A 21,129-nucleotide genomic window follows, 5' to 3' on the forward strand; every position below is an offset into this window, starting at 1 on the left:
GAGATTTCCAAGTATTTCGTTTCATAGCTCTTGCAATCAATGAGACCTTTAGTTTGCAACAACTGGCCTGTTGCCTCATTACAGCACGGAAAAGTTAAAAACAATTCTTAATGACCAAGACACACTCAAGAGCACTGGCTGGTGATCAGTGCCCAGAAACAGAAGAGAATCTCTACAAAAAAGCTATCTGAACTGCTACGATCAGAACCTGACTTCTTGGTGATTCGGTTCTTAAAAATAATTTGTTTACCTATTTGTGTTGGTGAAAATGCTTTGATATTAAAATTATCTCATATTTTAAACCTCGTCAGTAAGGAAGGATTCACCAAAGGGGAAACTGTAATACTGACTTGAGGGATACCAGTCAGATAAAAGTAAATTCAGATGTGTCAGAGAAGATATTAACTACAATTTCTGAAAGGTAGAGGACATGACAAAGACCATCCCTTTGGCTCTGTTATCCATGCCCTGCCCAGAGTCAGATGCTGTCCGTTCTTTGAGCAGCGAGGACACCATGGCACCTTCCAACAACAACCCTTTCAAACCATAGAAGATTCCAAATCATCCTTCTATTCCATTTGACATCTGCACTTCACCTGCATTATTCTGTTAAAGCACTGCACAATTAAAGATGCCCGTGCTCAAGGAACTGTCTTCCAGTGTATTCCACAAGCGTACAAGGAAACAATCAGTGTAGATGAGTGGTTGCTCTGCGTTTTTGGGAGCCCATGTGGGCTATGACACAAATTTAAAGCTTGGAAGACATAGAAGAGTAACAAGTGCAAGGAGCAGCAAATCCTCCTTATTAATAGTCCCTAAGAGACCATTTGCAGAAGGAAGCTTGTGCAAAACCAAACAGTGATTCTAGAAACAGCTTTAGTTCTCTGCAGCCAGGTAATATAACTTATTTTAATCTTACAAGGAAACTTATTTCTCCAATACAGAAACAGGTTTGGAACAGTCTGCAGTTCACCATTCTACCTGCACTGCTACATGAAATCAAAGAAAATCAGCCTGCTGGATGTTTCTTTACAGCTGGCTTGCTCACATGCTGCTGCAGGTGATGGGCTCCAGACAAGCATCACTGCAGTCCAAAGAAACTTTTTCATCAGTCAAACTTTCAAATGGGTATTTATATTCATTGGACACCTCTCAGTATTAACAGGGGAGTGTGTACCATCTCTGTGTCAGTATAGTTGAAACAATGGGAGGTATTTAGGCATTATTCATGGTGGTTTTATTACTTAGAATTGGAACTTTTGGGACAGATCTTCAGCTGGCACAAACTCAGCACAGCTCTATTTAAATTAAAAGAATCATACTAATTTACACCAAATTATGATCTGTACTGAATGTCCCTATGGATTTTCTACTTCATACACCAGTTATTTTACCTAATTAAAGTCACTGAGAGTGTTTTTCAGTAAATTATGAACCATTTGTGATATTTATTCATTGAAGAGATCTTTGGAGCTATTTTGTCAAACCTTCCAAAACAAAGTTGTTTGTGAAAAGCTTCTTCCTGAACTATTTAATGTCTACTTTTGTGTTTCTTGCATACTGAAAGCTCTTATGGCTTTGAGGAAAACTTCAGGGAAGTGAAACACAGTAGATAAGCTCCTCAAGCATTCTTATTTTGTTATTACTGTGCTGCTACCAAGCTGATGCCAAGTTCACTTTTTCCAAAAGATCCAAAATATGACAGATCTAAAATCCCAACCATCCTGTTCTGCTCAAAAAACCTTTTCCAGTTCTGTTTTTGCTTTTCCTAGACCTCTGACTTTGTGACCAGTTCTTTTACTAATATACACACTGCATGCAGTATCTTTGCTTTCATATTTCAAAGGGAAAATCAGTGTGATTATAGAAGTAGGTAATAATTTTTGCTGGCAGAGGAGCCAGTAGTTTGCCAGCAATGACTGCAGTTGTTCTACAGTAACTGACACTTTTGTTATGAATCCCTACTGAAACAACATTTTGTATACATTTATAGCATCGAGTAATTGGGAAAACATTTCTCTTTCTGCGATTCAAAGCTGCTTTATCATGAGCCAGAATTCATTTTTTATTAACACAACGAGATGAATCAGATCTCTTACCCTTTATTTCTGTCTTCAATCTGTAAGATGTAGACCATGTCATCGGTAGCGTGAAGCTTGGAACTGCTGTCCCCCCATTTCAGCTTCAGGCTCTGAGGACCTGCTGCAGCACACTCAAGCCGAGGAGGTAAGGGTGGTAATGGCCTGGTTTTTGCTTTAATAAAGTGGCTAAACGGTCCAGCTCCAATTTCATTGACAGCCTGGATCCTAATCCTAAAATGAAAAAAGGTGATTGGTAAATAAAATGTTTTCACAAGGTTCTTGGGGTACAAAAGTCTCAAGTACAGCAGTGAAGATATGAAGAAATGCAGTAAGACAGAGGCAGAAGGATCTACCTAAGCAATCTCAGAAGCTGATGGCAGTCAGCACGGGCATAACTGCCATGCAACCTCTCTCCATACTGGTAAACACATTTGGAGATCTAAGAACAGCATTATTTCTGTGTGTGCAGCACATCTCAAAGCATGCTGTTGGTAAACATTGAAGTCTACTTGGAAGAGCAAACCCCGGAGGGTTTGAATCACAACCCTTCTGTTGGTTGTAGTCTGGTGTAGGTGTCTTAGCTTGTACTGCTTTGTCACTCACTTGTCTGTTTGTACTTCAATTTAATAATCTGCACAATGAGAATCTGTTATAGGAATAAGTGAAGACTGGTGGTATTCTACTACGGTAATGTCAACAGCAACATCAAAACAGAAACGTGAAATACGCATTTGAAAAGAGCTTTGAGGACTTATTAGATGTGAGATTCTGTGTAAGTAGAAATATTGGTACAGATGAGCCTGACAAAAGGCTGCTAAATCACAAAGAGAATCAGAGAAAAGAGGCTGGGCAAACTACAGGTTTAGATGGTACATCAACTTTAGATCACTGGACAGATGCCATTTACTTTTGAAATTTTATGTGCTGCAACCCTGTATTTTCTCATGGGAAAAGAATCTCTGCAAGATGCATTGCTTCTTCTCAAAAGTGTCAGCCACCAAGAAGCCAGGAACTCCCTGGGAAGGCAGTAAGGGGAGAAGGGAGAAGAGCAGAATCTGGTAAGCCATTACACACGCTGCTTCAGAGAAAACAGAAGATAAATAGAAATATCTTTGGTTGGCATAGCTATTTACCTTCATCAAAGCATACGAAGTGATTAAGTTTGCATATATAATGTAAGAGAAATTACTTCGCTTTGAAAAGCAAGTTTCTAGCTCTCCTATTAGAAAAAGGTTATGTAGCATTAAAGAAGCGAAAAGCATCCTCCAGAGAACAAGATTCCCAACTAAAAAAACCAAAACCCATATTTTCTGCAATTTCAAAACCAAAAAAAAAAGGGTTAAATGATAAATTAACATACTGCAAACAAATACGTTCTCATCTATTAATCAGGCAGTAGAAATAATTGTGCACAGTGCTTACACAGCCACGTAGTTTAGCTTTTGCTCATTGATCAGGCCATTTACCAGGGCAAACAGTCCCTTGGCTGCCTAAGCATGAAAAGTTGAGCTGATTTTCCTTTTAATCCTCCCCTTAGTTTCAGGAAATAGGTCCTGGCCACTATATGATGCTATACAGAGGTGACTTCCTCCACAAGGAGGAAAGCAGCAGGAAGAGGGGTCTATTGGGAGCCTCCTCTTCAAATGTTGCACCCAAGTAGTTGCAGGAAAAAGAACAAAGACTTCTCTAATATCTTCCGAAGTGCAGTTAACATACAGATGTTGAATTTATTTCATATGATGTGACTGGCTTGCTTCAGATCAAGAAGTCATTATGTTAATAGTCTTTCCAGTAAAAAAAAAGGGTGAAAATTGCCTGAATTTTCACTGGATTCTGGCAAGACACCTGTTAGCACATGCACAAAAACAGTAACAGCAACAAGACAAAACACAGAGTGCTTACCCCAACACTTCTGCTTTATTTTGTATTACCCACCACCACCTCACCTGTCCTCAAGCATCACAACTAACTCTTCCCAACAGCAGTTATCACATCTGAAAACAAGGAGTGACTGAAACGAAGCTCTCTCAGATTTCACACCACACTTCTTACACATGGGCAGGTATTTGCACAGGGTAAAACTGCCTCTTCTTTCATTTGTGTTGCTTTCATGGGCTGCATGGAGCTCCTGGTGGCCCTGGTCCCACCATCTGATGCACACAAATGGGCCCTCACCCATCCGCCCTTCTGACACAGAAGCACAGTGAGACCAATGACAATAAAATCAAATACAGAAAGGCATCTGATGAATGATGGTAAAGGGAAGGCAGAACTCATTTTTCTTCTTCTACCAGGGCTGGATGTGGTCAGCCCGTTTCTGCTGATTATGCCACCATAAAATTTCTCTGTCAATTGTCACCCTGCAGGCCTCAACCCTATATATTCATTCCCATATTTCCCCATTGCATCTTCTAAACAGTAAAAATAAATACATCAAACTAAGTAAATTTAGAAACCATTAGAAGACCTTTAACAGACCATTATAGCCTCCTCGACCGAGGAAAATAAACACACTAAAGATGAGGTTATTTTCAGCTTGGTCAGAAAATCCTTTGTAATGCATTCCAGCAAACTCAAAAATCATTTCTGAATTAATCTTACAGAGTCTGACACGTGAAGAGTTTCATTCACCAGTTCCCATAAGCAGAATGCCACCAGCTGCGATACATGCGTGTGTGAAAACCTGCAGATTTAAAACACTACAGACTACACAAAAGAGAGAAGACGCAGCTTGGTCTCCTCCTGCCATCAGCCTGACTGTAAAGGACAGCAATCTTACCAGCCAGCCCCACAGGTCCCTCACACTGCACTCTTCTGGAGATGGAGCAAGACTTGCCTTTAAACTTCAAAAACAGATTTTGTTTTACAACTCACTGAGGCATTGCTAACTTGAGCATCCATCTGCATTCTTCTCTTTGCATGCTGGAAGATCTTTCCTTTGATACAGTTTAGAAATTAAAAATGCCTGGAATTTGTATTCCTAAATGAAATTAGAAATATGTGCTGCTATTTAAATGTAATGGGGCTTATCTGCCTCTATAAACTACGTAACTTCAGAGCAAAAGAAGCATTCTTAAAAAAAAAAAATCACTGTTTTTCAGTGAAGTGTCCTAACAGTGCTGCACAATTAACTATAGAAATTGTAGAGCAAAGCCTGGGAACAGAGTGTAACAGTAAATAGACATTTCTATTACTGTCAAATACTTATTTGTTGCGGAGTATTTATTTACTCACTTCTAGTTAGATCAGTTCACGGAAAACCAGTCCTACCTTTATTATGCTATAATCACAGCTTCCAGAGCTCCAAGGCTACGTTAATAACATGGAAGGACTGCAGAACTCAGTTACGTTCCTGCAACTGGCTGGCTTACAGCAGTGACATTTATAGAGTGCTTTTGGGAGGCATCTGCTTATTGCAAAAGCAGTGCTGGTGCCTGACACTGGATGAGTCCTCGTGAAACCAGCCCAGCCTATCCACTAGCTGCATGGCAGAGGCATGCCCCAGTTCCTCACACTTTGAATATATTCTAGGATGCAAATCCTTCTTGTGTTATGACGGCAGGATTTGCTGCCAAGACAGAGAAACTATCAAACTTACCAGCTCCAAACGACCTCTGCAAAGAGCCCTGAGCTTGCTCTGCATCTATTTGAGTCGCACGTGGGTGGCCGACCCATCAGATGGATGCAACACCAGATCCAAGCCAACAAGCCCATTGGGGCAGACACATGAGGGCCTACTGCCTGAATCGCAGTGCTATTCAAAACCACGCTCCTTTCTGATTTTTGCTTTGGTGGATTCAAAATAACCAACATTCACTTTTCAAGTTCGGGGCTCCTGTAAACAAAACGTTTACAGTGGAATTCCAACGCAATCAAGCAAATAAGCTCTTGGCTACCTTCAGGTTCTGCTGAAACTTTGTCAAGAGATTTCATAGTCTCAAAACCAGTAGTGTTGAGCTCAGTTAGTCTAAGAAAAACAAAGCCTGGAAGAAAACACATTCACTGCTTTTAGACGCAGCAGGGAATAAACACTTGAGAGAGAAAAGAGTTAAGTTAACCAAAACTGACATGAAAAGAAAAACTATTGGTGAAGAAATGAAGAGAATGAGATCAGTGAAGTTCTGAACATCCCTTGATTAAAGCAGGGAGGGCTGAAATCCCCAACCCAACATCTTTCAGAAAACAGCCTGATAAACACATTGGAAGGAAATACACAGTGTCAATCAATAGCAAAAATACTTTGACATACGTTTCCCAGTTACCACAGAAGTCTTTTTGTGCTATAGATTGTGCTGCATAAGGTGCAACTGGATTTGTCCCTTGTCTTCTCTGGCAGACATGAGTGTAAGAATTGAGACGGTCTTTCTCTTGTTTTATTTAAAAAATAAAGCTTTCATATAGTATTACTTCTGATTAGTCACTTACTGGCTTGTGCTTTTCACACAACATTTTCTTTCTTTGTAAGAACTCAGTCTTACAACAATATTTAGAACAGTTGCAGACTTAATGCTTACGCTTCAGCATTTTCATTTGGATCAGAGACAGCCAGACTCCCCGACTACAAATAAGTAATTTAATATAGTGTTTTTCACAAATTAAAGAAACAAGAATGCAAAAAATAAAACAATCCAGTATGATCTCAGCACAACAATATTTTTACAGCAGCACGACTAAGAGCTTCAGGGACCGCATCCTGATTAGAAAGCAGAGTAACGTCCCGTCCATCACTTCATTCTGTACCTCCGTTTCCAGGCTTTGGAGACAAGGCTGGTAACCAAAACAAAGCTATAGACAACTAGGAACCAGCTAAAGAAAGGACTGAAGGACAAAGGCCTGATGAATGCTCAAAGCTGTTTTGACTCTTGACTGAACAGATGAGGAGAAACCAGGTAGTACAAGATGTACTACCAAAGATGATGCCTAAAGATGCTGCACAGCCGGGTATCCAGTCAATAAACAAACTGTTCAGCTTTTTACTACCTGCATTATGTTTTCAATTGGTCTTCAGAAAGTTGAGTTCTCTGGTTTGGCTTGGAATAAGACCCATGAGCACCAGTGTAGAGAGAAAGAGAAGTGGGAGAACGTGGAGGTGGAGGGAGGTCAGAAGCATAACGACAGCAACCTGAACTGGTGCAAACTGTTCTGCAGCTTTGCTCATGTGCTATATTTTCACAAACACCTGTAGCTTGCCTAGACCAGCATATAGACTAGAAGAGGCATCTCATTTTTTCCTCTACCCAACTTACAAGGTCAAAAAATATGGATAGTTTTCACTAAGACCAGTTTTCCCAGTCAGGAATGATGCAACAACACTTTGCTGGCTCAGAAGAGGGGTCAACACGAGGAAGGAACAGGAGGCTTCATGCTGCAGTAAACACAGCTGAAGATGAGAAAACACTTCTTTTTTGCTTCTGTCAAAAAGGATCACAGTTACAAACCGCTGAAGAACTGCAGACAGCAACGATGCAGTTGCACTTCCTGGATTTATGATTCAGACTGCCAGAGGAATTCTTTTTTATAAATAAATCTACTTTTTTATTGTTTTACAACATGTTTTTAAAACCCAGATATTGTAGGCGAAGATCAGGATATATTGCACTGGGCACCATAAGTAGTGGAAGTATGCTTCTTGTTAAGTAACTTCTAGTACGAATGTTCGTGTATTTGCTCCAAGAAGGTCTCTTTCTTGAAAACATGGTAAAATCTGGGAGCGGAAATTTTTATATGAACTCTACAAGATACGTAGGATTGTGATGCTGCATACAAAGAACAAATAAATGTTACAGTAATTCTGTGCCATATCTAATTTTACAGCTGTGCAATCAGATTTCACGCTTTGCTAGAACAGTACTTAAACCAGAATTCCTCTCATCACATCTTCTGCTGCAGTGCCTTTCATTGCCTGCACAGAACCTTTTTTAGTTTTTAATTTTGGGGGAAAAAACCACATAAGCTTAAACATTAAGCTGATAATGTCATTTTTGTAAGGTCACTTAGAAATTTAGAATCGGAATTATCAAGATTATCAAGAAATTGTTTAAAACTCAGATTATCTTTTAATTAGTTTTCATTTTCCAGTAAGAAAAATAGCTGGAGCTACATAGACAAAAGTTACCTGTGTGCAAACCCCTTCACAGAGATCAATATACTTAATAATAAACTCTTGTAACAGTACTGATAAGAAATTGGAGAGTTAAAAAAAAAAAAAGAAAGAAGTTGCACTTTAATTTTAGTTCTCTATAATTTTTGGAATTACTTTACCTACCAGTGTCCTTAATGGAGTAGAGCAACTTCAAAAGGAGAGGTCAGAGATAACAGTGGAAGAGAAAGAAGAAAGAGGAAGGTGGGGAAATGCAGTATTTGAATCTGAACTACTGCAATTTGTTCCATAAAGCAGTTACTGCAGATTTCTAGGCTCACTTGGTTTTCTTTTCTACTCCCTCTACATGCCATAAACATTTCCCATGTAAAATTAAACCACGTAATCTCATCCTGAATAAATACCACAAAAAACTGTACTCACCGGTATGAGGTTTCTGGAAGCAAATCACGAATAACATAACTCGTAACATTTCCTACGGGAATGCTGATGTCACCAAGGTCAATGTTGTATGAAGTAATCTCAGCTCCATTACTGCATGGCTCCTCCCAGTTCAATGCAAGGCACACAGAGGGTGAGAGCTGACAGGCATCCACGTGCTCATCCTCCAGCACAAAGAGGGTAGAGACTGCGTCGGGTACAGACGCGGGGATCCTGCAGGTTACCAGTTCACTGTAGGGTCCAGCTCCTGCCTGGTTAACAGCCTGTGTGGAACAATAACATTGTATAGAATAAGTGTTCTCTTTCGCATGCCTATCAAGTTTTTAAATCACAAACTGTGCAGCCTGGAACAGCTCCATGGATTCCTCAGAGAGATGCATCACTGGCTCATTCTCCAAAGATGATTCATATCCTCTACCTGGATTAGGCTAATTAATATCTTCCTTAGTTGCTCAGGAGTGTCACTCAGGAAAACTGGAGAACACATTTAATCAAACTTAACGGTAACCTTTTCATCAGCAGCAAACTTGGTTTGCTAAGAGGTAACGTCAGAGTCAGTGTGCAGCCAGTGAAAGGTGACATCACAGTGCTCAGCAAACTGCTTACCTGAAATTATCAAGTTGCTCTGCATAAAAACCTCAGTTTCTGCAATGTGGAACATGATGTGCTTTATGCAAGTACAGTATCCCTAAATGCAAGGGGCATTTGACTTGCTGTGAGTTACACAGGTTCCTGGCTCAGACAGTGAACAGTTAATTGGATGCTAAAAGTTTCTGCTATAAGACTATACAGGCTCAGCGTGGCACTAAGCCTATGACTCAGATTTCCCCAGAAGTCACAGGTCACTAGCTACCAACCACCAAAGTACATAGCTCAATATTTTCCACCAGAGAGGAGACCAAACAATTATCAAACTTCTCATCTTCATTCACAGATCTAGGACCCCAGTAGAAAGTAAGGTTCCAACTCTTGCCCTTTTCTACCCATTAATTAGAGGCTGATGTCTTTACAAGCTCGACATCACATGACTGTACTGGCCTGTTTTACAAGCAGCTGACTCTCAGTCAGTGCTACGTGCTGTGTATGTTGCACTGTTACCTTCTCACTCCTGTGCAAAGAATCACAGAGCCATTCAGGCTGGAGGGGACCTTCGGACATACCTACTGCAACTTGCTACTCCAACCAGGCCCAAAGCTGAGTGGCAGGTCGCTCGTGCCTTTGTCCAGCTGTGCTACAGCAGAAGGTGCAGCCCTTCAGAAACAGCTTTTGGTGTTTCAAAGCATTGCCCACCACCCATACTTCCTCAGCACCGGGGGAAGTGAGCTAATTCTCCAAACAGATGACAACTAACCTGGAAAGCCTATGCTTACAATCTTGCCAGGAGGACTAAGATGGCAAGGAAAGGATGCGTCAAACACTCGTTTGGTTCCTTGCCTATGCTAGGCTATAGTGACTATTTTTTTTCTACTATGCATAGTACAAACACAAAGCCATGCTCTGTTTTTCCAGGAGGCGTTTTATTCAATTGAAGAATCAGATAATAAAGTTAGATTTGTCAGCCTTAAAAAGCCCTTCAAAACAAATCCTGCTCCAGGGACATCTACTGAGCAAAGCTCTCCTAGAACTGTTAAAATTGAGCCTTGTTTTGTGGTCTGCCTCTAAACCAGTGTTTGGCAATCTGTATCTTGCTCCAAGCAATTCATTTTTAGTGGTGCTTTTAACTGCTTTATTAGACAACCTCATCATCATAACTGATGGGAATTTCATTCTTCTTTGCTTCCTAGATGCTTCCCCCCGCCTAAATGACATAATATTTCCCTTTGCAGATGCCACAATTGTTTTCAGGAATATTCGTTACAGGAAAAAAAGTTGAGCAACAGTAAAGACAAATTGTCTACCCTCAAGATACATAAGCCTGATTCCTCAATTCTCTCTTTTTATTGGGTTACTGTAGATTGAGATAGCAGCATTGCATGTTTATTAGAAGACTGAATAAAAGTAGTCTGGGAAATCTTTATTTTGATAAAGTGACAGAAATATTTTTTGCTAGAGCTGCTAAGAGACACGAAAAAGAACTATTATTCTCACCATTAAAAAAAAAAAAAATTTCAGATACAATTCAACTCTCCTTCTTTGCCTGCAACACATACTTCATTAATTTTCATGTAATTGCTTAAATGTTGCAGCTTATCTTACATTGTGGTTTCTCAGACACACATCTCCATATAACACAGACTGACTACAGGATGAAGCCCCTAGAAAGCAATGCATGGGTCACTGCTAGATTTCAATAAAATCTCTTAGTGCCATTGGGCATTTCATTTCACTTCATCTATGGAAGAAATTACAATGGCCTTGTCAAAACCAAGGTGGATGTGTGCAACATTTCTGTGGCACAAAATGTAAAATTAATGTTTGCTTGAAATCAACCCCATACAGCTGTCTATTTCCATTTTTAACATCAAAATCTCTGAGGTCCCCATTATTCACTGCAGAAGTGCTCTCATGGTCACCTCCCTGCTCGCTGGGTTCTGAATACCTTCCTTCTTGAGCAAACAGATGCACCTTTGAGCTCAGACTTTCAAGCCAGCCATTAATGTTCATTCAACAATCTTTTTCAGCACTGCCAGAGCAAGGTATAGGGCACTTAGAACAAAGTTACTAAGCACAGCTGAGCATACTTAGAGGTGTGGGACCCTTGCTGTTGACCAACTGCTCAAAAGAAACCTAGTAAAAGAAAGTCAGTGTCCTGTTTAAAAAAGAAAAAAAAAAAAGCTGAGAAGGAAATACTTGACAGAAGTGTGTTGTTCCCTGATCAAAGGAAATGCCCTGGGTGGTCCACCTCCTGCCAGCTGGGTGGGGATACGAACCTTTGGCTGGATTTACTGGTGATTCTATCTTGATGTACAAATAGATCTTCTGGAACAGAATCTCGTGCAAAATTATTTTTACTTCACTTTCAGTTACTTTGCTTTGCATTTATTTTTCAGTGGACATAAGGGAGAAAAGAGTAGACATAATCTCGCAGATATAAGAGAAAATGGTAAAGATGAGGACTCACCTTTTGGCAGCTACAACCATCTACGTGCATGAGAATCTACTCAGCTGCTTCGTTTGACAAATGAAACAGATGTTGGAGTTTATTGTTTAAGCTAGGGAATCTTCAGCATCTACTTGGGAGGTCAATGTTTACATGTTACCAAAAATTTGTTTTTTAAAATGTTCTCATTTTGTTTTACCATCAGAGCACAAGGTAGTTGTTAAAAGTATCATTCACTGAAAATTAAGAATATTAGACATGCAAGCCACAAGTTACTCCAACTCTCTTGTTGGAATAACTTGTCTGTTACTTGAATAGCGTTGAATCAAAACCTTGTTACAGCAGCCTGCATTATTTAAAATAAATGAAGGTTGCACCTGACTTTCAAAACATAGAACTTCATAGAGTCTACATAGGAAAAAAAACACAGCAGAAGGTAACCATGAGTACATCTTAGGTAGCAGAGCACGTAAAAACATACAGCTTCCATACCTGTAGCCTACAGCAGTACTGCGCTGCTGCTGACAGCTCACTTATTTCAAAACAGGTATCTGTGCCACTATATGCAAGTTGTAGAGATTCCTCATCTTCTCCCCACTCTAATCTGTATTCAGAGATGTCAGCACCAGAACATTCAGGACTCTGCAACACAAATATTCATATCATTTGATTTAGAAATGAGCATTGCACATCTTTGTGTTTCACTGGGTAAGAAAGAAACAACCCGAAAAAACCCTCTTATTTTGAAATTAATGGCACTGCTACTGTTGCAAATTGAAATGCCCTGAATTAGTGTTCCCCTAGTAGGTTACTGAGACAGTCTAGTTCTGCACAATAATTACCTGAAAGAAATAGACAGAAATGAGAGCATATGCAGCTACTTCACTTTTCATCACAACACTCAGTAATAAATTGTCTTTCCACTGACTTGGCGGATGCACAGCTGTGGAAAATGCAAAAAAGCATCAATCTAGTCAATCAAAATATCTCTAGAAGAGATGGCCTTCGAGTCTGAAGCAGTTATTCACGTTACTGAGAAAAGATTGACCTCAACAATCATGGCAGCTCATCTGGAGTTTTCAGTGCAAGTCAGCCATCAAGCTAATGCACAAAGCGTGGGACAGGGAAGGTGGACCTGGGAACATTAAAGTCCACACAAAAACTCACGAACATCAGTAACTTCTTGCTCACCAGGGGTATCCTTTTGTGGAAGGCAAGGCAAGCTGCATGGCTGACAGCTGCTGGGTGTTCCAAGAAAGTCTGTGACAGAATTACAGCCTCACTGTTCCATATTACACTGCTTATGTCATCTTTCCTGCCTGCCTTAATTACATAATATTTTTAATGACACCAATCAACACTTCTGTGTTTCAGCTAAGACTTACTTAAAGAATCTAAAGTCTAAGATGGTGAAGCATGGAGAAGGAATGCATACAGACTAAAATAAAAGTAAATATTTGGGGAAGAGACAAATAATTTTTGAGAAAGAGCTAAATTGTATGCATTTGTGCTGAGTTCATCTCATATCAGAGACTCCACTTTCACTCAAAATAAAATATTTGCCTTCATAATTCCCTTAGGATATTCTGACATGCTAGAAGTTTATAGAGCCCACTTTAGACAGACCAACACTACCATGTGACAGTGTAGGATGTCCTGTGTTTGAATGCTGGTCCAAATGGCTCAAGATCAACTTTATGCAATTCTTTAAAAAGAAGAAAAGATGGCTTTTGATAATAGAAAATGTTCTGCATATGATTTTACTGCAAAAGTTCTTCTGAACCAGTTAAAATCTCTTGAGCTACTTCTCAAGTGTGCAGAAACAACATTAGCTTGGATAAGGAAAACAGAAATTAAATAACAAGGCCACATGACCTACCTCCCAGCTTACAAGTACACATGTGTCAGAAAGGAAGGACAGGGAAGGTGCTCTGCACTGGACAGGCGGCCCTGCTGCCGTGGTGATCTCTGTAGCTTCTGAGTATGGCCCGTACTAGAGAGGAACAAAGTATTTGTACATCAATACACAAACATATGCACATCTCACATTCCACAAAGGCTTTTCAAGAATAGCACATAGGAATTTTCTCAATGCAATAAATTATCTGAAGGATAGACTAGGCTTCCAGAACTCAGTGCTAAATATCAGAGTGTAGCATTAGACCATGTGAATTATTGAGAGGTTATAATGTGAGAAATGCTTAGGTGTCACCAGACTGCACTTTGGCTGCTCCAAGACATTCTCCTGTGCCATGATGACTGCCTGTGAAAGCCAAAGCCAATTCCAATTTACCAAAGAGTAGGAATGTGTGCTCAGCAATAGAAAGCTGAGAAGCAGTTTGTTTCCTTCTACCTTACTTCAAGGTATTCCCATACCTACACCACAGCCTGACTTTCTCTCGTGGCTGTGAGGAGGAGCACAACAGCACAGTGGAGGTGAAATCCAGCTTATATATAAAATGCTTGCCACATGTTAAATGCAAAAGGATGGCATATGATGGAGCTGCAGTCTGGGTGTATAGCAGCACCATGTCACCAAGTGCCACCTCACCCAGCGGTCGTGGAGGCCTCTGTGGGCAGCTCAGCCAACTGGTCAGAGATTTGAGCCTTTGGTAAAAGAATCAGCAAAAGAAAAAACAAATTTCAACAGCCAAGAAAGCTGACTTCAGCCAGCAGCACAAGCACAGCAGAACTGGGGCTGTGTGAGTGGGATAATAAATTTTGTTCGGTACATCCCCAAGCTAATTAGAAACCATTCTCCAGAACAAAGGAACATTACATATCAGCAATTAGAGGAAAAACACTGATACTTAATATTTTGGAATGGAATACTAATAAGTATGGAAAAATGAACCATTATGAAGGCTGAACTCCACTAAAATTTTTGTTCCAGACAACCTCTCAATGGGCACTGCTTCGTCTGAATTACAAAATGTACACTACAAAGAAATCTCACATCTTTACTCTGGCTGTTTCTTTACATTACAGGACAGAGAAAGGCTATTTGGTATGTCCTTAGGAAGATGTAATCTTACAAGGAAATCATAAACAAAGAAGTTTTCCTCAGAGTATATCAATATCTAGAGTGAAATTCATCATTTTTACACAGTTAAGATTTGAAATAGTAGAAAAGATCAGTAGAATAAGAGTAAAGAGATATATTCTGGTAAGAAGATAAGACTGTTAGCAGGGATTTTGCGTGTTGTGGTCCAGCCAAGCCACATAAGCATCTGAAGTCTTGTTTCAGAAGAGCTAAATTCAAAACCACAGCACAACTTCAAAAGTTCTTTTAAGCACTTCTCACTTTATTTTCTCCTGCCCATCTCACCTTTGCCTTTCTGATCATCTGCACTAATGCAATCACTGTCCAGAACTGCACATCTTTGACTATCAGCACTAATACACAGTCCTGGATGGTCATTTGCATCTCTGGCAATTTACCACCTCCAGTGAGAGAAAGCCAAGCTCTGGTCCAGCACACTGCACATACCCCACCATCGTTCAGAGCTCTCACTCTGAACCGATATGTTGCTCCGGGGAGAAGGTTGCTGACTGTGCACTCCAGATCAGGACCATGGTACACTTCAGAAACAACTTCTTCTGGTTCTGTCATTTCTACGCTGTATTCTGAGATGGGACAGCCACTTTCTGATGCAGGGACATCTAAAACATAAACACGTCATTCATTAATAACATAAGGGCATATGCCAGATTTTTTATTTCACGTACCACTGATCTATCACACACACACAATATATGGATACGTATTATCAGCAACAATTTCCTTCTTTGATAGATGCCTTACCTGCAATATCTCCACCACACGCACGATCAGCATAAAATAATTACTTGTAACCCTAAACATTCACCAGGTCAGACTGCCATGTGGAAGATCAGCAGCTCCTCTCAAGGCCACAGTTTCATCCTGGGAAACTGTGTTTGCTACCAGAAGGTGCCCAACGACTTTTTAAGCAGAACAAAGTAGTTCCTCTTCTGAAGAGCTGTTTTTTGCTCCAGCACAAAGAATAGGACTGAAAACATTCCCTCTGGGTCAAAGACAATTTAGGAGGCACGTGGTATGGGGTCTGCCTGACCTAATCTTGGCTGCTCAGCTGTTGTTGGACACAGGGTAGTGAGGGTCACGTACACTCCAAAACTACTACTTACACATGAGATTTCTGGCAAAGCCTCACTAACACCTCATAAAAATACAAGCAACTTCCATTCTCAAACTTCATTAGTCACACTGCTAACATTTATGAGATTTTAAATCTCTGCTCAGTGATCTAAACCTCGCGCTTCACTTGAGATAACAGCTTTTTGCAAAACTAAATTTGTTTCCCACGTCTGTGTTTGGCTTGCTATAGGAATCTTTTCCACCATGAGAACAACCTAATCGATTGATATGCTCCTATGGCTTACCCCATTGCAGCTGAACTTCTTTGTGCTTCGGCTTGCCCAAAACTCTTGGTGGCCGGCAGTGACCTGGTGCAACACTTAGCGTACGGACAGGTAAACTTTCTGAACACTGGAAGAGAAAAAGAGCTAAAATTAGCTCTGTGGTACTTCCAGCACCTGCAAAGCAAGCCACGAGTACAAAGTGATAAAAAGCCTACTTTCTAGAGCAACTATTTCTAAAAGTTCATACGAACAACAAAGGGCAGCAAATGCTATCAAGCATGTTTCTTACAAGTGCAATTACAAGTGCAATCTACAGGTTGCTACTAAGGAAAGCAAACCACCCTAAATTGCATTTTGACTAAAATTCACCAGATTCACATAGAAATCCTCCAGAATTTAGCAGCTTGCAATAAAAAATTAACTGCAATCCTTGTGGCTTTATTCTGCTCTGGGGAAAATATTCACTTTTTAAAAGCAGAGATCATTTACCATATTCAGCAGATAAATCTCCAAAAAAAATGTCAGAAAATGAATAGCCCTTACTGTTAAGTACTACTTACCTGACTGTGTCCGCCAGTGCTGATACAGCATGCCCGGAGTTTGTACAAAGTGCCTGGTTTCAAGTGAGTACAGGTATATTCTGTAGCTGATCCACTATAAGCCACTTCCCATTGATTTGCTAGAAAATTTGATATATTCAAGTTTAGAAAAGCACAAATGCAACAAGTTTACTAATGTCAAAAATAACATCTTTCGCTGTGATTTATTTCCTGGAGTCATGAATTTCAATATTACTATGAATATTATTCCTGCTTTAAGACATATACATACCTAGACACATGTACACATAGAAATAAACACAAAAAACACACACAATATATGTATTTCTAAAACGTATTAAATACAAAATAAAACAGTAGGTTCAAGCCCTATAACGTAAAATTCCAGTGGTCATGGAGGAAAAAAAGCATGCTTAAAACCAACCAATCAACCTTCCCCAAAAATCCTGTAAACGTTAAGGCTGCAACTCAGTTTCAATCACCTCTGCATCACACTAATAGCCAGAAGGGTATTTCTTTACAATAGTCAAAACGGATTGAAATGAAAACTTGTTTCAGGTTTACCTTCCGGACTTCCTTGAGAAATTTCTAAGAGATACTTCAGGATTTCTGAACCACCGTTATCTTGTGGAGGATCTAAAAAGAAAAAAAAAAAACAACAAAAAACAACCAGGGATGTTGTTAGTAAATCAAGATAAGGATTGAAATAGAACAAAAAAATTACAGAAACTTTTTCTGATTCTGCTCCTTCTGGTCCACAAACCACCTCCCACCTCACTATCTACACCAAGAAATTCATAGCAGAAGTGGACAGCAGGATTACGCTTCCAGAATGGCTCAGAATAAGTTAGCTGGCTAATATTTTATAAAGATGCCACAAACAAAACACATGGAAAAAGCAATGAAAAAGATGAGATATGGATGTTTGTCCCACTGACAAAGGAAGCAGACAGCATGAGAAGCAGCACCCATCTACAATGAGGCATGAAGTGGAAGACAAAAAGCCTGAATAAAAGCGCACTTGATCAAAAGTCCAAGTTCACTAGCTAAAAGCAAGCAACAATTCTGATTCTTAAAGCATAATTGCTTTTACACATCTTCCAAAATACTCCCATAATTAAGCTGGCAAGATTTCCAAATATATGCTACTTTGTGTATTGAGAAGCCACATGAAATCCACGTTACAATACACATTAACAGAACTACATCCAAATTCAACATGCAACATTATGACCCCCACAGAATCCCCTGTGACAAACCAAAGAGGCTTACCCCACTTCACACTAAAGCCATGAGATGTTATCGGCCCTTTGATGACGGGTCTGGTTGGAGGTCCTGGCCTGTCGGGGCTTGTTGTGCAGACCAAAACTTCACTTGGAGAACTTTTTCCTTCCACGTTAGAAGCAAACAGCTGGGGGAAAAAGAAAAAAGGTAACAAATTTAACATCGTTTCCTGTAATAGTTTTGCACAGGATACATATCATTAAAGAAAACAGTATGTCACATTCCAAAATAGTGTGTGGGATGTTAATAACAGGTGATTGTCAGCATCATTTCTCCAGAAACCACGCTGATTTTCCAATCTCTTCACCAGCAACAGATGACGGTGAGTTTAAGGTAACGGCATTACTGTTTCTCTTTTCTTTTTAAGAAAAGAAAATCACATGGCAGCTTGAGGTTATTTACTCACAGGAGATGAAGATAACAACAACTATGCTATTACTTTGGAGGCATTGCAAACCAGTATTTAAAACAAATTATTTCAGAGTATTTCAGCACTAATTAAAAATGTAGAGCAGTATGACAGGCAACCAAGTGACGTGTGATCTGTAGACCCTGAAACTAGCAGGGTGTGCACCAAGTCAGCTTTCTCAGATGAAAATCTTTTGACTCTTCCCAAGAACACTTTCTGGTGACTTCAGTGAGAATGCTGCTAAGGGAGGACATGGGGACTTGGCCAGGAGACAGAGGAGATCAGGATCATACATGAAACCCCAAATGGTCTAACACTGTGTGGCTCTGAGAGCTGCGTTAGCTCATACGAGTCTCTGGACATAAATCTGCTGCCAAGGAAGTGAGTAATAAAATATTTATTGTAATTGCTAACAGTAAATATAAGCTAGCAGGAACTTTTCCACTTGGAGAGCTCTGCTATTCTCAGGAACGGCCATTTCTATCCCCTTCTCCTAAAACAGGCTTTAGGGAAAACAATTTGTAATTTTTAAGGCCAAAAAAGTAAATTGAAGTTCTCCAGCCTGTATATGCTTGCCTGAAAGAAGTCATCAAAGCCAGTATCAATTCACTGTTTCTCATTGAATTTGCCTGGCTCTTACTTTTCTGCACATGGAAATTTTACCCTTCTAGTTTGCTAAACTGAAAAGCCAGTTATGATGTGGACATCCCTACTGACTGCTACTCTCCTCATCCCCGCTTCTTTATTTCTTATTGCCACCTTTTCTAATTATTTAATCATCTCTTGGTTCTTTCTGATTGTTCTTCAATTTGAGGCATCCTATCATGAACACCAGATAGATGACATGGGCAAACTGCTCTAGTTTGAGATATAAATGTAATACAACCTAATTATAACTTATAAGGAACTTGTATATTCCTTTATTTGTACTGCTGAAGTCTGCACTAACCCAGCAGGAACTGAAACTTCATCTTAAACTGACTGTTAATTTGGGATCTACGACACTTCTGAGCCCCTGCTCCTCCAGCCTCAAGTTCTTCACTTTCTCATCTGCTTGCTAGAAATAGAAATGAAACTCTGCTTTCAAGTCACTGATAAGATTATTGAACAATATATACCAGAGCTGTTTTGTGGGGAACCTCACTAGAAAACAGTCACTCATCTGCATAAATTAAGTTCCTCCCTACTCCTAGTTCACTATTACCTGGAGTCCCCTAACAGTCCACCACCTATTTTTTGCTAGCCCAGAATCAGCTAGATGGCTCCCACCGCTCATTTTACAACGCTGCTGTGATACGAGTTAAAGGAATTCATCCATCAGTATAAAATAACCCCTGATGTCACGGGGAGAAGTTGGATTGGATGGCTCAGCTTAGCAGGTGGCAATAAAGGGTCCCTACAGCGCCTGGAGAAAAAACATCCAGTGCAGGAAATGCTATGACAAATGCAATGACAAAAATAAGAAGATTCACCCTGAATTTATACTGCGTGCTTCTTCTGAGGTTCTTCACAGTACAGGCTTGCTCCTCTCCAGTGTACTTTGGGTGAAACACGCTATCCTAGAGAAACAGACAAAAATAAACACATTTCCAGTAAGCGCTCTCTGTATGTACAGTGTACAGCTAGAATCTATTTCAAAGAGGCTTTGCAACCAAAGTTGTTTTTTTTTTTTGCCTTTTTTAGGCTACTAGGTCACAGTAACATTCTGTCTAGGACGGTGCAACTGATCTGAATAATATAATTTGGCTGTAAAATAAGAGCAAGAGCAGTAGCAGCAGTTTATCACATATAAGAGAAATAAAAGTGACAGATGATGATAGAAAGCAAGCACACTCCTCGGCAGTCAGCAGAGCATAGAGGACTATTTAAGGACAAACTGCACTATAGGTTATTGTCTCCTCTGAAGCTCTGTAAAGGAACTGTGCATGACAGCAGACAATTTTTGCTAAGAACTTCATCTAATTCTTAAGTTAAGGATTCCAAATTCTGCTGTGGAACTGAACAAATCACACATCCGTGTCCTGCCAAATACTGCATACTCTCAAAAGGCATTCTATTAAAATACTTTTTTTTTTTTCTGTTACATAACGTTTTAAGAATCCTCACATAACCTTTGATTGGAACAGCCCTTCAAAATAGCAATCCATAATACTCTCAATAAACTTGGACTAATAAATGGAAAGTCAATTTGAGCCACTCAGTACACTCTGTAGCAACACAGCACTTACATTATCTTCTTCCTGTATTTCCAAGGTGTAGGAAATCACTTCTTCTGGCGTGCATCCTTCTACTTTATTCCACTGCAATGCAACCCATGTAACACCAGCTCGAACAAGCCTTGGTGCAGAGGGAGTCTGAGGAATATTACCTGCAGTGTAGCATACCACCTCCTGGCTGTACCCACTGTACAGGAAAAGAGGAAAGAGGAGTATTAACCTCATTGTGTTCACATACATATTCTGTAGTTTCAAAAAATTTAGATGCTGTTAATATTGTCCAAGTGGAAAACAAATAAACAAAAAAAAAGGACACACAAAGTTAAGGAAAAGTCAAAATTAAGGATAGAAATAAATGCAGAATTATCATAGAATTATGTGTCCTCACAGTCATTTTTATGAATTAAATTGCAGTGACATTTGGAAAAATACCTGATTGCCTCAAAAATATTAACTTGCTCTTAACTGTGAAGTAAATCTAATTTAAGAAGGAGGAACTAAAGCATAGCAAACAAAGCCCAACTTCTAAATTTTCATATGTTGAATTTGAGATGTAGTTTCCACCTCTAACGAACTTGGAATACAACCTTATTTAAG

At 39.7% G+C, this 21,129-nt stretch overlaps 1 protein-coding gene across 2 annotated transcripts in view; it reads right to left on the reverse strand.

Annotated features, from left to right (window-relative positions):
• The window catches only part of FNDC3B (fibronectin type III domain containing 3B), a 148,522-nt gene that overhangs the window by 19,883 nt on the left and 107,510 nt on the right, over positions 1-21,129 (reverse strand). For both annotated transcript variants that reach the window (XM_085232852.1, XM_031554994.2), the window contains 11 exons: positions 20,545-20,719; positions 19,789-19,875; positions 17,896-18,034; positions 17,188-17,259; positions 16,624-16,742; positions 16,085-16,190; positions 15,153-15,325; positions 13,542-13,655; positions 12,155-12,304; positions 8,605-8,885; positions 2,100-2,312 (listed from right to left, as the gene is read on the reverse strand). In XM_085232852.1, the coding sequence (XP_085088978.1) occupies positions 2,100-2,312; positions 8,605-8,885; positions 12,155-12,304; positions 13,542-13,655; positions 15,153-15,325; positions 16,085-16,190; positions 16,624-16,742; positions 17,188-17,259; positions 17,896-18,034; positions 19,789-19,875; positions 20,545-20,719 (1,629 nt within the window). The remainder of the gene's footprint in view (positions 1-2,099; positions 2,313-8,604; positions 8,886-12,154; positions 12,305-13,541; positions 13,656-15,152; positions 15,326-16,084; positions 16,191-16,623; positions 16,743-17,187; positions 17,260-17,895; positions 18,035-19,788; positions 19,876-20,544; positions 20,720-21,129) is intronic.

Source organism: Meleagris gallopavo, chromosome 11 (genome assembly GCF_905368555.1).
Source record: "Meleagris gallopavo chromosome 11, MGAL_WU_HG_1.1, whole genome shotgun sequence".
Taxonomy (NCBI): Eukaryota; Metazoa; Chordata; class Aves; order Galliformes; family Phasianidae; genus Meleagris; species Meleagris gallopavo.